This window comes from Ursus arctos, unplaced genomic scaffold (assembly GCF_023065955.2).
Source record: "Ursus arctos isolate Adak ecotype North America unplaced genomic scaffold, UrsArc2.0 scaffold_27, whole genome shotgun sequence".
Classification (NCBI taxonomy): domain Eukaryota; kingdom Metazoa; phylum Chordata; class Mammalia; order Carnivora; family Ursidae; genus Ursus; species Ursus arctos.
The window spans coordinates 35176926-35192623 of NW_026622952.1; the positions used below are offsets into that span (position 1 = coordinate 35176926).

The window sequence follows — 15698 nt, forward strand, 5'->3', positions numbered from 1 at the left end:
AAGAAAGAAAGAAAGAAAGAAAGAAAGAAAGAAAAAGAGAGAAAGAAAAGGGAGGGAGAAAGGGAGGGAGGGAGAGAGAGAGAGGGAAAAGGAGAGTGAGAGGGAGGGAGGAAGATGGAAAGAGGGAGGAAAAAGAGGCAGGAGGAGGAAGAAAGAAGTGAGGAAGGGAGGGAAGGAGAGGCGGGAACATATTAGACAGTAACCTGGGAGCCACTATGTGTGTGGACAAAGTTGAATCATTCTAAGGTCTCGTGTTGTTGGGGAGAACATGGAGATAGTGATTAATTTTAATTTAAAAATATATATATAAGAATGTTTGCCAAAATAGGGTAATCCCTGAAAGAATAGAAAGAGAGGAAGAAATGGAATGCAGAGAAAAGAGAGAGCTTCGACCATCTCATGTGACACAGTAAAGAACTTTGTGAGCTTTCCAGGGGTGGACCCCTTGCCTTGGCGGGCAGAAGAAGGTATGTGTGTGTCCAGCCCTGGACCAGGTAGAGGGTGTTCATTAAAAATAATTAGGGGTGCCTGAGTGATGCAGTTGGTTAAGGAACTGACTCTTGGTTTTTGGCTCAGGTCATGATCTCGGGGTCATGAGATCGAGGTCTGCATGGGGCTCCACGCCGAGTGCCAAGTCTGCTGGAGACTTTCTCTTCCTCTCCCTCTGCCCCTCCCCACCGCTTCTGCACTCTCTCTCAAATAAATAAATCTTAAAAAAAATTAAATTAACATTTACTGAGCACTAACCAATTGCCAGGCCCAATTCTAAGCTCTTGACGTGTATCTCACTGAATCCTCAGACCAACCCCCTTAGAGGGGTGCCTTTGTTCCCTCCACCCTGTTACAGACCAAGAACTGAGGAAAAAGAGCGATTATAGGGCACGTCCACGGTCACCTGGCTGGGCAGCGGAGATGCCAGTATTCGGACACTGACGCATGCATTCCAGAGCCTTCCCTTGTGACTCCTATACCACGCCGCCCTGGCAAAATCTTTGCAGGGAAATCCTTGCCGTAGCAAAATTCCAGAGAGGGAGTCAAGGGAACCATGTCCCTCCAAGATGGCTCAAGGCCTGTCCCGTCCGTTCTCGGGTCCTGGGCCCCCGAGCCTCCTTCCGGGAACCTGCAGCTGCACACAGCCGGGACCCATTGCCCCGATGTCATGGGTACAGTCCAGCGCTGCAGTTCTCGAACTTGGATCACGTGTAACTCTGACAAGTGCGTAGAATCGCTTTCTCTTAAACTTTTAGATTTTGGTGGCTGAGGTTGTGGTGGCGATTACAACACTCTGTGATGACACATAAAAGCCAACTGGATGGTCTTCTCCTCATCGATGCATACATAGGATATATCTAGCCTCTCTCCCCAAGCAGTTAGTTTTCACTTGTTACAGAATCTAACTTTAAAATATCACACTTGCAGTGCCACCTATTCATTAGCATATGGGTGATGACTCTGAATACATTTATTTGTTAGGACCAAACATGGGTGGATTTCCTCATGCCTGAAACTGAAATAACATAAGTTTGAAATTGTATAATGGTTCTGGAAAATTCCATGGAAGGCTTACCTTCAAGGATTTGGAGGTGTGTAAAACACAGTGTCTGGAGGCCAGGAAGCCAGATCTGATATCCCCTGGAAATCAGTCTTTGAGATTTTTGAAGAAAACTGTGTCAAGTAACTGTGACTCTTTCTTATCTCTGGTTCAATCTTCTCTTTCCTTCATTGCCGTCTGTCTTTTTTGTAGCTTCTTATTTGGGTTGGGCCTTTTCCCACCTCTAGGATACTCTCCCTCCTTTCTTCTGAGGAGCCACTGAGATAGACAGTTTCCTGACTGGCACAGAGGTCTGTCCACACAGAGCCCAAATGCAGGCTGAGGCCAAGGCTCGACTGTCAGAACTGGGTTTTTTGTGTGCCGAAGCATGTTCCACATGTAAAATGTTAGAAAGTGTGTCATTGTCCCTTTCCTCTGCTGCCAGTGGCCTCAACACAGTGGCCTGGAGGAAGCCACCAGTGGCGTCTTAACACAGTCATTCCCTCCTTCTCTGTGGGAAGTGAGAGAGCGCCGGGGACAGAAATCTGGGGAAGGCTGAGTTCACGTTCCCTTCACAAGGAGCAGTTGCCGTCACAGGCAGTTACCTGAGCCGGTTGGTGTTTTGTTTTTTGGCAAAGGGGGGCATAGCAGAGCCGATTCAGTACATGTGTTGGCCAGAACTAAACGTTTGCTACAGATCTTTGAATCCTCAGCGTTTTAGTCAGAGGAGAAAGAAGAGCAGATAGAGACACCCAAAATATTATTATTTTACATTTAAAAATAATATCTTCTTGGTAACTTCTCTTATCTCCCCACTTGAGATTTATTTATTTGCACCTATAAAGCAAAACTTAAAATTTTTTGACTAATCTTCCTGAAAGTAGGGTGACCAGATGTCCCTGTTTGCCCAGGAGGGCACTGGTTTAAGCATTTTGTCCTAGTCTAATTAATAGCATCCTTTCTACTTTAAAAAGTGTCCTAGTGGAATAATAAATAATATGGTAACTCTAATGAAAGTTGCTGCAAACGATTTTTAGGTTATAGCTACTCCTCTGTGTTTGAACTAGAGGGTCCACAGCGCTTTTAAAATAACCAAATGAACAATAATAGGAAGATTGAAGATTATTGTCCACAAGTCTAATTACTTCAACTCCTAGTGAAAGAAAGCTAAAAAAATATTTCAAATGGACTCAGCAGAAATTATTAAATAACTGCATCTGTGTGCTTTTCACTCCATATTAAAGTTTAAAATGTTGGGGCGCCTGGGTGGTTCAGTCGTTAAGCGTCTGCCTTCGGCTCAGGGCGTGATCCCGGCGTTCTGGGATCGAGCCCCACATCAGGCTCCTCTGCTGTGAGCCTGCTTCTTCCTCTCCCAATCCCCCTGCTTGTGTTCCCTCTCTCGCTGGCTGTCTCTATCTCTGTCAAATAAATAAATAAAATCTTTAAAAAAAAATAAAGTTTAAAATGTTGTTAGTAATTATTACATGATATTACCTATAAGTCCTATTTGCACTAGAAGTAGACATAGTTATTCTTAAATACAGGCTGGGGAGCACCTGGGTGGCTCAGTCGTTAAATACAGGCTGGAATTTCCATATCTGGGACCTTTTTTTTTTTTTTTTTTTTTTTTACAATTACTGTGATTCGATAGAATAGGAAACAGAGCTTTGCTTCTTTTTTGCTGTATGATTTTAATTGTTCATGTATAACATTTCCTTAAATTACAGGAAGGCACATGTTGGGAAAAAGATCCATCCTTTAAAGTCCATCTGTGATCTAGTGTGGGTTTTTTTCACTGGCTCGGGAAACGGGTCTGTGGTGACCTGCAAACAGAACTGAAGAAACAACGTTTCAAGATTGATTAGTCTGCAGGAGGGTGTGGGTTTAACTGAAACCTCGCGCAGCGTCCGCACAAGCAGCCGAGGGAGTTATTTGAGTCATCTGCAGAAATTCGTCTTCTGTGTCACACGCACCCCTATTCATAAAACTCATTAATAAGATAACAGAAATTTGTGGGCCATTCTAGCAATATAAAATGTGTGTGAACTTCATTCATACCGTGAGCAGATGAGCCTTGCAAGTGCTCGCATCAGTCCTTTCAGAGGCAGGTGGGTGGGGAGGGAAACTTCTGGACTGGGAATCTCAAGGATGGAAGCCTGGGTCCTCAACCTTCGTATGACTTTTGGGCAAATCCCTTACTGCCTTTGGGTCTTCGTTTCTTCCTCTTTAATTACAGCTCCTGCCTTGCTCGCCTCAGACCTCAGAGACTCAATAAACTGTAAAGTCCTGTGCAAACAGAAGGCGTCATGTATTATTCCTTAGCTGCAAGTGGACCTGAAGGAAAACAAAATTGATAGAATATTAGTTCGCTTACGATCCCAAATCCACTTTACATACCCATGGTATTTGTTGCATTCTGCTAGGACCACAGCACTGAAGAGGGTCTAAAATTAGCCCAGCACTGCACACATTTATCGAGGGCCTCCTTTTGGAAAGGCACGAGGCTTCCCTGATGACTAGAGTGAAGCTGTCCCCGGCCACCCCATTTTAAATCGCAAAGCTTCAGCCCGGTGTTTGTCCCTGGCTTTATTTTCTTCCATAGCAGTATTGCTATTTCACGTTCTCTGTAACTTATTACTTTATTTGTTTATTGTTGAGGACGGTGACAGAACGTTTTGTTCTTTTTGCTCTTGATTTGTGACCGCAGAACTGACAGCCTTTGTTAGCACATAGCAGGTGCTCAGTGCGCTGTGGTTCCAGGAGCGAAATGGCCCTCGGTCTCAAGGAGCAGACAAGCCAGGGAGGCAGTTGGAAGCCCGGTGCAATATTCTGTTGTATGACAATGTGGTGAGCGCAGAACAAAGGCTTCGCACTCTGCAGGAGAACCGGAGGGCTGAGGGAGGGGGAAGGGGGAAAGCTTGTCAGAGTGCTGACCACAGTTCGAATCTCGAAGGATGAGTGAGTTTTCCAGGAGGATGAAGAGGTGATAGGCATCTCAGGCAAGCAGGGCGGCTTCCAAGAAGGCCCAGAGAAGGGAAATGACGTTGTTGAGGAGTGGGCGTAGCTCTGCGTGTTGTGCCCGTTGCAATGAGTGCCCGAGGTGATCCGTTGGGCCTTCAGGAGAAAATGCAAGGCCTTGTGTTCATACTACTCTTCTAAGTAAAAGGTACAACAGAAATGAAGACTTAGAGATTGAGGGCAGCAGCTGTATTGGGTGAGTGTGTTCGGTGGCTGTGTGTCACCTGGGGATGGCTTGGGAGCACATGGCGTGGAGGCCATTTCTGTGTGGCCCCGTACTGTGTTTTTTTTTTTTAAATTTTTAATTTAAATTGAATTTAGTTAACATATAGTGTGTTATTAGATTCAGGGGTAAAAGTTAGTGATTCATCAGTTGCGTATAACACCCAGTGCTCATTCCGTCACATGCCCTTCCTAATGCCCATCACCCAGTTACCCCTTCCCCCCCCTCCCCTCCAGCAACCCTCAGTTTGTTCCCTAGAGTTAAGGGTCTCTTATGGTTTGTCTCCCTCTCTGTTTTCATCTTATTTTATTTTTCCTTCCCTTCCCCTGTGTTCATCTGTCTTGTTTCTTAGATTCCACATATGAGTGAGATCATAGGGTACTTGTCTTTCTCTGACTGACTTATTTTGCTTAGCATAATACGCTCTAGTTCCATCCACATCATTGCAGATGGCAAGATTTCATTCTTTTTGATGGCTGTGTAATATTCCTCTGTGTGTGTGTGTGTGTGTGTGTGTGTGTGTGTGTGTGAGTGTGTATACACCACATCTTCTTTATCCATTCATCTCTCCATGGACATCTGGGCTCTTTCCACAGTTTGGCTATTGTGGACATTGCTGCTATAAACATTGGGGTGCAGGTGCCCCTTCAAATCAGTATTTTTGTGTCCTTTGGATAAATACCTAGTAGTGCAATTGCTGGGTCGTGGGGTAGTTCTATATATAACTTCTTGAGGAATCTCCATACTGTTTTCCAGAGGGGCCGCACCAGTTTGCATTCCCACCAACAGTGTAAGAGGGTTCCCCTTTCTCTAGCTGTGTTTTGCTTTTAGGATATTCCTCTCTGTTGCAGATTATCTGTGCTCAGGAAGTGGATTTACAGCTCACACAATCTTCACATTTTGTCACGAGGTGAGGAGTAACCAGGAGAAGAATTTCTAGACAGAAAGCCTGCTGGTTATCTTGTGGCAGAACACTTTAAGGAGTTGTTCAACATAAAGATACAGTATTTTTTATTATAAAATGATGAGAGTTAACAATTTTGCTGACCGGGGCGCCTGGGTGGCACAGCGGTTAAGCGTCTGCCTTCGGCTCAGGGCGTGATCCCAGCGTTATGGGATCGAGCCCCACATCAGGCTCCTCTGCTAGGAGCCTGCTTCTTCCTCTCCCACTCCCCCTGCTTGTGTTCCCTCTCTCGCTGGCTGTCTCTATCTCTGTCGAATAAATAAATAAAATCTTTAAAAAAAAACAAAAAAAAAAAAACAAAAAAAACAATTTTTCTGACCTTTTCTGCGTACAAGGTTGATACCACTCACTATAATCTGAGGAACCCACCAATACTGTGATTTTAGCTCGTCTTCTATGGTTAGTCAAGTATGAGCTGAACATTCATGGAGACATTGTGTCGGGTTGTGACCAAAATCCTGGTGGTCCAGGGGAGAACTCAGCCTACCTACTGAAGCTTGGCCATGGAAGCAGAAGCTTCTCACTGTCCTGTAAGCCTGACATGTCCATGAAAAATGGAAAGAGTTACTTAAGGGATTGTTAATATTACCAGTCGTGTCAATTGGGCAACGTTCTACTTTTTCTCCTCTCAATCTGCATGGAGGTGATGTGACTCAAATTTTTCATTCACTCCATTCACTCCACTTGTTTCGTTCTGAAGCTTATTGGATCATGTGAGAAAGCCCGGTATACATCTGCATGGGTTTCAGAAAAATATTAGGCCTTTCTAGAGGAAGCCGATTCTCTGTGAGAGCGTGCCTAGTTGCCCCTGGCCTTGTAAATGGCCATATTTTGGTGCTATCTTTCATTACTCGAAGTCTTGTGAGGGTAAGTTTAGGTTCCTTAGGTTGCTATTTTGCAAAGACAGTTTTTCAGTATAAGGAGGATTAAAAGAGGTGGTTTTGAAGCTGGACGTAGGGGCTGCACACCAAGATTATCGTGAACGGGGTTCTCTTAGTTGGCTGAACCACCAGATGAAAACTCTTCTGATTTTACTGAAAGGATGTTAAGCATTTGAAGAGAGACTTGCAAGCTTGATATGAGATCCTCATGGGTACTTTTCCAAAGAGGGCAGAAGGTATTACTATGTGGCATATTCAGAAGAAAAACCCATTCTGAGGTTTACCTCAGGTAACAGAACTGTTGAACAGAAGTCAGCTGCCTCATGGTCAGTGTCAAAATCTTATCAGAGAAGATGGTTAAATAGCTTTATGATTTCCAACTGCGTTCACATTTGATTTGGGGCTTCTCCGTTCTAGTTAATATAGAGACTGAAATGTATAATCTTTTTATGACTATACAGTCTGAGTTTTGCCTTCAAGTATTTAATATTGATCCAAATTACTGACGATCAATTTCCATTTTTAATTGTAAAACTTATTTTGAAGTATATATTTAGACAAATAAATGAGTCATATGATTATATATATCTTATTTTCATTTGTGATATTTAAATTTATAATATAGTTTTATTTCACTGAAGATTTTTGGTTACCCTTTGTGTATCTTTGGCACGTGACACTGGGTTTCTGTTTATGGCCAGCCACTGCTTCCCTAGTGCCTTGACTCAGGCCTTTGGGACAAAGGAAGGCAGTAGAAAGCCAGAGGAATATGGTGACAACTGGGGGTGGTGAGGGGCATGGGATGGATGGGAGGGAACCCTGAGGGAGAGAAGCGTAGGCTAGTTGATTCCCACGTTCTTGCTTTATGAGACTGGATGCCTGGGAGCGCCACTCACCATGTTCGGAAAGCCAGAGGTTGGGAGAGCGGGGATGAAGATGATTAATTTTGTGTAATGAGCAGCTTGAGTTTGATTGTCCATGGAGAATCTGAGGAAAATATTCAGTTGACAGACTAGGGGAGAGGTCAGATGGTGAGAGTTTGGGGAAAGCTTTCACGTCCAGGGGTTAACACGAAGCAGAGGGTGTAGTCGAGCTTAGCTAGAGAGACTGAAGGAACCCGGAGAACGCCAGCTGGACGAGACCCGTAGCTTCCTCTGTGGATTTCCAGACCAGTGTCTTCGCTCAGGCTACTTTCTCCGGTTGGTAGAAACGGAGAGTTAGAATGGAGTGTTCGTGAATATGTTCGTTCGTTCGTTCATTCATTCATTCATTCATTCATTCATTCATTCATAATATACATTTAAAGAGCAAAAACCTCAGTGTCTGTAAACTTAAAAGGAATCTTAAAAATTTGTTCTCTCGATCTTTACAAATTCAAACGCATCCTTGAAGGACACCTTTCCCACTAATACTTTGCTGGCGCCTGACCCTGCTGGTTTACTTCTGAGCCTGTGCTATGCTCATGGCCTCCCTGATGTTAGCCCGTGGTTTCAAAGGTGATGGAGGAGAAGGTGTGTGCAACCAGTGCGGGCAGGTCAGAAGGCCAGTGCGCACTAGCTCGTCCTTCCGGCAGCAGTGCACACGTCCTCTGTTCTTTTTCTTCTTACAATATCGGTGAAATATACATAAAACAGTTACCATTTTAATTATGTTTGAGTTAGTGGCACGATGCACATTTACATTGTTGTGCAACCATCACCACCATCCGTCTCCAGAACTTGTTCATCTTCCCAAATGGAAAGGTACTTCATTTAAGGGGAATCATACGGTCCTTTTGCGTCTGGCGTCTTCCACTTCACTTAATGTCTTCACGGTTCACCCGTGTTGTGGCCTGTGTCAGAATGCCTTCCTCTTTAAGGCCGAGCACCATTCCATCGTCTGGACAGGCCACATTCTGTTCGTCCACTCACTGATGGACACTTCGGCTGTTTCCAGCTTCTCTGGACTCTCTTCTTGATCCCAGTGACTTCTGCACTTGAATCCACGTGTGCGAGGCAGTGAATGCCTCAGCTCCCGAGTTTGCTCTAGCTGGGCTGGGTGTTCTCTTCTTTCTATTTTCCTAGCCCGGGGTCTGGATGCTGTGTATTTCACCTACGCAGCTCAGCAGTGCCCACTGTGTCTGCGTGCTCGCTGGTAAATCCCTGGCCCCCATTGGAATTTAGCCCGTTTTGTTAATTTGATACAAAGCAGGGTTCATAGGTGAACAAAAGGATCCAGAAAGGATTCAGGTTTTTAAAATGCTTCCCTCCCTCAGTGTTCAATAGTAATAATAAAATTGGTTATCTTTTATTGGTGCTTTCTTTCTACTTGTTAGCAGTCAATCAGGACATTGGTATATTTACCGCAAATCCTCGCTGCAACCCTTTGAGAGAAGTATTATTCCCATCACAATTGAAAAAACAAATGGAACTCAAAGACTGACTTTTCCAGGTCCCCCCCTAAGATATGATCGCCCATATCCTGGGCATCCCCACGCCTCCCTGCCTTCTGTTACTCTGCCTGCGATCAGTCTGGCATCGAGATGTGTCTCACATCACAATGTTGCCAGCCCCCCCATCAGCAGGCCTCCCAGACTCAGGCCCCTCTTGAGTTACTTCTCCTTGGTGACTCCCTCCATCCCCGTACATTGCTATCTTTGAGGGTGGCATTCACCGACAACCGTTACTCATTACGGCCCTGTCAGGAGCGAATGACAAGTGACAGTGTACCTAAGTGAGGATAAGAGACATTCAACTTAGATTTTGATAGCAAGGGAAAGGAAACCTATGCATACATTCTCATTATTCTTAAGAGTTCTCTTAAACGTGTTTTATCCTATGGATTATCACTTCCTGGGGTGTTTCAGCCACCACCTGTCCAGCATCTTCTAAGAAGGACCATACGTGCCAGAGCTGTCAGTTAAAATTGTAACTAGCAGTTTGGAGCCTGGGTTAAGGAAAACAAAATGTGGACAAAAGTGCCCTGAGGATAACGCCTTGGTCAGCTACCTTAGTTAGCAGCCTTTGAAGGCCAGCATCTCCCAGGCCCTACGGATATGGACATACACCTAGGGACGTAGGAGTGTAGCTATGTGTCCCATAAGAAATTCCCCCAATTTTCCATCTCACAAGCCTCTGAAATAGCCCTAGTCCATCAGGGGCGTGCTCTTTTCCAGATTCCATCTAGCTTTATCACCTCAGCCACACAGCTGCCCAACTTCATGGTGTGTATGTACGCCTTTTTTTTTTTTTTTTTTTTTTTTTGCTAATCGGTGCATTAGTCAAAGTAACCTATTGATTATCATCTGCAAATCATGCTTCAGGACGAAGCAGAAAGAGAAATTACTATCAGACTTGGATTTCTGAGTTTTAGGGGCAGGCGACTGGGTGGCTGAGTTGGTGAAACATCGACTCTTGATTTCAACTCAGGTCATGATTTCAGGGTCTTGAGATCAAGCACCTCATCAGGCTCTGTGTTGGTCATGGATCCTGCTTAAGACTCTCTCTCTCTCTCTCTGCCCCTTCCCGCTCATGCTCTTGCTCTCTCTCTAAAAAAAAAGAAAATAAATAAAAATAACAAAATAAAAAATTTAAAGAATTTAAAAAAAGAATTCTGATTTTTATTTGACAAATATTTTAAGCACAAAGTTCCATGCATGTATCGTGTAACATACATCAATGACTATTTCCTTTCTGCACACTTAGGTCTTTTACCATACCAGTCATACTTGACTGCACCCCAGGGCATTGTGTGCTTAGGAGGTCCTGGATTGAAATTCATCTTTTCTAGGCTACACGGTCAAGGCTTGGACCTGTTACCACTTGTATTTATGCTTGTATTTATTTCCCACTCATCTCAACCTTTACTCCAGTGATTCGGTTTCTCCCCTATCTATTCCATGTTCAGTCTGTAGTCAGTATGGGCATTCTAATGTCTGAGGGGGGCTTTCTGTGCACAGCAAAGATAGTTTACAGATATTTAGGTCGTTCATTAATGTTCAGTATGCTAGAGATACAAATTGAAAAAAATCAAATTTTCTTTTACGAGAGATACACACTGAACAAAAAATGTCCTTAAGTTTTTAGATTCAGTTAGCTCTACTTGTAAATTTACAAGAATAAAATAAAATAAAAACCTGTAACTCTTGGGGGAACTTTGAAAAAATTTGATTAATTCAAATTGAAGACTTAAGTCCCTTTCCTCAACAATTAGTTCCATTTAGAAACACAGTTAAGTACATTCCCTTAAAAACTTAAATTGCATTTATAAATTTGGTATGTTTAATTTTTAAAAAGCACTTAATTTGTCTGACTGGGAAGGCTTCAGACCAAATGTTCCAGACTACTAGCTCTGGCTTCATTAGTCATCCAGTACATGCCAGGCACTGCTAGCCACTGGGGATACAGCTCCGAACACGTGAGCAACAGTGAATAAAACAGAAGAATCCCTTACCTTCATAGAGGTTATATTCTTACAACTCTTAAGCTCATTAAACTCTTGAAACCTAATAAACCAAAGTTTTAAATGAGAATTTCAAAGTTAGAATTCTTATACCTTTCAACTTAAAAGTATTGGTCTAAAATCAGTTACACATTTGAGTTAGAATCACAAAACAAACGTGTATGTAATTAGAGTCTATAACCTGATCGTCTCTCATCTGATATGTAAATACCAAGTATACAGATGATTCTTAAGCTTGATTTTAAAAGTACTAATACTGTAAACTTGATTTGCTTTATCATGTCTCCATTTATTTCTAAACTTTCTAGTACTGAATACTAGATTATGCAGCTGAGCTTCTGCGATGTTCCTAACCCAGATGCATGATTGTCTCATGTAGGTTGAGAGATTTGAAACTAGTGGGACTGGGGACCTACAGGTTGTATATGACCAGAGTGAACATTTCCATAGGACAGATGGATACACTGAGCCTGATTTTAACAATGACTACAATAACAGAGGATTCCACATTCACTGGTTTCATAGTATGCTATTTGCTAGAGTCGAACCTTAACTTCATAACCTTTTTCGATATTGTCATCTGATTTGGATAGGTAAATTATGTAACTATCCCTACCTCTCCTACTTTACTATCTGATTCCATTCAGCTAACCCAACCCATTCTGATTCTTCGTGGCTGGCTATTTGGCTTTGCCTGCGAGGGTACTCGATTTATGTACATTGGACGATGCCCCCCACCCCGCAAGGCCAGTGTTCAGAGGTGGCTGAGTGTAGCTCTCCTTCCCAAATCTCCATCACCCCACCCCATTTTTTTCCATACAAACAATGAATATTTTCTCAGTTTTAAGTCAAGGGCAATTCAAGCTTGCTTTCCAGAGAATTCCTGGCCGACTCCTCCCTCCAAATAGATTCCCTCTGCTCAGCCCCTTCTATATAGAAATTTTACAACTATCATTGCTTCCTTGCTTAAAACCCTTCCGCAGTTCAAACTGCACTTGGGATAGAATACAAAACCCTTAATGCAAGTCCTTGCATGATCTGGCTCTCGCCTTCCTCCATGACCTCATCACACACCTTTCTCCTGTGCTCCAATTCCAGCCACCCTGGCCTTCTTTAACTGCTTCCAGCAGAAGCCATGCTTCTTTCCCACCTCAGGCCCTTTGCATGCACTGTTCCCACTTTCTGAAACACCATTTTCCCTACTCTTTGCTTGGATGACTCCTCATCCCATAGGTCTCAGATGAACTGTCATTTTTCTCATAGAGGTTCTTCTTCTTCGTAGAATGTGGCACAGTTTGTGCCTTTATTTGCTTACTACGAGACCACTAAACTGTGTGGGGCCGTGCGTGGTGTTCTGTTTGTCCAGCACCCATCACAGTGCTGGCATATTCTAGATAGTCAGTAATTATTTACTGAATGAGTAAATACCACAGTTACCACGGCAATCACCGTTAACCCTCAGTGATAACTGTTGTAATCATTCATATCACCACTTCTGGCTCCTGGGAGGTACTGAGTAACTGTATGCTGAATTGGATTAAGATACTTAAACATCAACATCTCGTGCATTCATTGATACAGTTATTTTGTATTACCTTTATGGTTCTTTACACATTTAGTCTTCTATAGCTTCTAAAGCTGTAGTCTTTCTGCTCTTAGAAGATCTCTTTCAGTAAAAAAAACATTTTAGCAAAATGTGCCTTTTGGGAGACTAGCCTTTCCTAATTTAAAAAAAAAGTCACTGACCATTAGCTAATTGGCTTACAGTTAGTACGAAATTTTGATTAATATAAGTTCCATATGTTACTTAGTGATCTTATTTGTTTGCTTGTTTGTTTACCCCCCAGCATCCCAAGAGATGGATTAGTTCCGCTGGTCCCAGGTTACAGAGGGCAGCCTTAAAATACTGAATGGAAACTCTAGTTCTAGATTATCTAATGCTGTGGCTTAAACCCTGCCCCCTCCGCATAGTTCTTCAAGAACCTTGCCGCCCCCCCCCCCAAGAATTCAAGTCTCGGATTAGCACCGAATTGCTCTAGAACTCTTGAGTCTTAACCATTTAGAGCCTGCTGTTTTTCTGGTTTATGTTTTTTGGCGGTATCAGCGTGATAAGATCATAGCCCCATAAAGATTTCATATCCTCGTTTCTGTACATTGGCAGCTGTGGCTACAAAACTACAGCATAAAAAAACCCCCACAATTTTGAACGTTGCATCGTTAGTAATTTTTTAAAAAGTGCGAAAAAGGTAAAATATGCTGAAAAAGAAAAATCAGGTTTATTTTTGTTGTTTATAACACCCGAGCATTTTTGGAAACCCAAATGTGGGGGTATGAGCGTTTTGAAAAAAAACGTCGTCGGGGTTCGCAGCGTTGTGACCGCGCACCTTTAACTCGGCGTGACCTCGGCGTCCCGGGCCCCGCGCCTCGGCCGGGGCGGCGCGTCCCTCCCCTCCCCTCCCCTCCCGCGTCGCGCGCATTGTTGTCCTATAGCGATTGGTTGCTGGACCAGAAGCTGCTGTGCAGAGCCGTGCTGTGTAAAAGACCTGAATGCAGGTTAGCGGGCGGCTAGTGACTTACGCGGGGGATCGAGGGAGAGAGAGGAAGAGCCGGAGGCCACCACCACTGCTTTTCCCAGGCGGCGTGGACCAGGCGCCCCGGCGTTTGCGGCTGTCGGAGGAGCCCCCGGTGGCGGCCCCTCCTCCGGCTCTCGCTGACCTCGCGGTTGGCGCAGGTGGGCAAGACAGGGCACCGCACATCTCCCGGTTCCCACCGAGGGGGTTCGCTCTCTTTCTGCGAGGGGGAGGGAGCATCCTAGAAATATGTAAATATCCAAGCGCGGACTCCAGGCTGGGGCACCGGCCAAGGTCCCCGCGCCGCCGCAGGGTGTTTTACATGAAAAAGAGAAGCCTGACAGGATCCGTGCTCTAACTTAAGGCAGCTGGGTGATTAGCATGAGACTGGGCGGCTGCCCTGCTTCCTGCCCGTCAATAGCCATCGTGCGCGCTCGCGACCGAGCAGCGGTGCCACCGTGCGGGTGTGGATCTGCAGGCACGGCATCGTTGGCAGCCATGGCTCCCGACGCCCCCTCGGCCAGTAAGTAGGAGCATGCATGTGTAGGGGGGCACATGCGTGTCGGCGCGCGCGCGCGCGCGGGCACACACACACGCACGCACGCACACCACCCTGAGCCTCGGAAGGAGGAAGATTGACGAGGCGCTGCAGTTGCGAGGACGACTCGGGCTCTTCCTGGATTCCGCAGGAGCCCGCCTGCCGCAGCTGCTGTCTGCAGAGCCTGCTCGGATCCCTGTGCACACGCGCCCCCCATTCGAGCCTCTGTAATGAAGACTGCCTCCCAAGGACTGCAGGGGAGGCAGAGCCAGCCTGCGCCCGGGACTGCGGGCCGCGCGGTCAGAAGGCCCTGGGGGACACGACTTGGACACTGTCAACCCCACGCCTCGCTCTGAGCCGCCGGGTGCGGAGGGTCTGCCGCCGCCCCTCCGGTTTCCCGGGCGCCCGATCCCGGGTCAGCCCGGGAGGCCTCGGCTTCCTCATTTGTTTGGGTCTTTTGTGCCGTGGCTCACAGTTGGCTAAGCACTCCTGCGCTGAATCGGGCCATTGTCTGCGCTCCCATTGCTTTCACGCTGCAAGTCTCGGCGCCCCCACCCCGCCCGCCCCCTCCCCGCCTCCTCCTGGCCGGGGAGCCTCCTAACGTGCCTTTCCCCCCAGGAATCTGGAAGCTATAAGCCGGGCGGATTGCAAATGAAGTGTAATGCATTGTGGGACGTGTGTAAAATCGGAGCCTTCGCCGTGGGGGGGTGTGGGGGCGTGGGGAGGGCCGGACCCGCCGCTGGCGGTGTAGACGCCGACGAGGAGGGGCTGGGAAAATGTGCGCAGAGTCCGCCCGGGTCGTGCCCGCCGTAGACGGATGAAGCAGCGCGCTGCGCCCCGGCGCTGAGGCCCCCAGGATCGGGGCGGCAGGTCGCGCTCCCCACCATGAAGAAGACCCGGAGCACAACCTTGCGGCGAGCCTGGCCTAGCTCGGATTTCTCGGACCGGGCCTCGGACCGCATGAGGTCCCGCAGCGAGAAGGACTACCGCCTGCACAAGCGCTTCCCCGCGGCCTTCGCGCCCCAGGCTTCGCGGGGCTACATGACATCAGGTGGGTGCCCGCGTTTCTGCCCCCGGGCCGGGTCCGCGGGGCGTGCTCGGTGCGCCGCTGCCCGGGTGCTTAGGTGGGAGGACGGCCGGTGATGGATGCGCTAAGTTACGGGGAAAGCAGGAAAAAATTAGCTCCCATCCACCATTTTGTACCTCGGCAAGATCCACAGCAGGCCCGCTCAATATGGGGTTGGAGAGCTAGTAGTTAGGTACCACGAGGGAGGGGGACGTGCCGGGCGTCTTGGCCGCAGGAGATAAATGACTGCAAGCTCCTTGCGCCGCAGGCTCCTGGAGCTTTGTGGCAGAGCCTGCGTCCAGCGCTGCCTCCAGTAGCGAGCGGGCTGGCTCCTGCATTGTGGCCAGTCCTCCTCGTGGGCATTCCAACAGCCCCCTTCTCTTCAAGGGGAACAGGTTCCGTCCACGTTCTGGACGGCCCGAGTCGGGGAAGAGCCCCACGTACATCGCAGGCTCGTGCGATGTGCA

At 46.5% G+C, this 15698-nt stretch overlaps 1 protein-coding gene across 6 annotated transcripts in view; it reads left to right on the plus strand.

Moving 5' to 3' along the window:
* The window catches only part of STOX2 (storkhead box 2), a 209027-nt gene that overhangs the window by 89818 nt on the left and 103511 nt on the right, over positions 1 to 15698 (plus strand). Inside the window, exon 1 of one of the 6 annotated variants that reach the window (XM_048226227.2) lies at positions 12839 to 15216. The exons of the other annotated variants lie outside the window; for them this stretch is intronic. Coding sequence (XP_048082184.1) covers positions 15051 to 15216 — 166 coding nt within the window. The 5' untranslated portion in view covers positions 12839 to 15050. Of the gene's footprint in view, positions 1 to 12838; positions 15217 to 15698 lie in introns of those variants that run through there. 6 annotated transcript variants of the gene reach the window in all.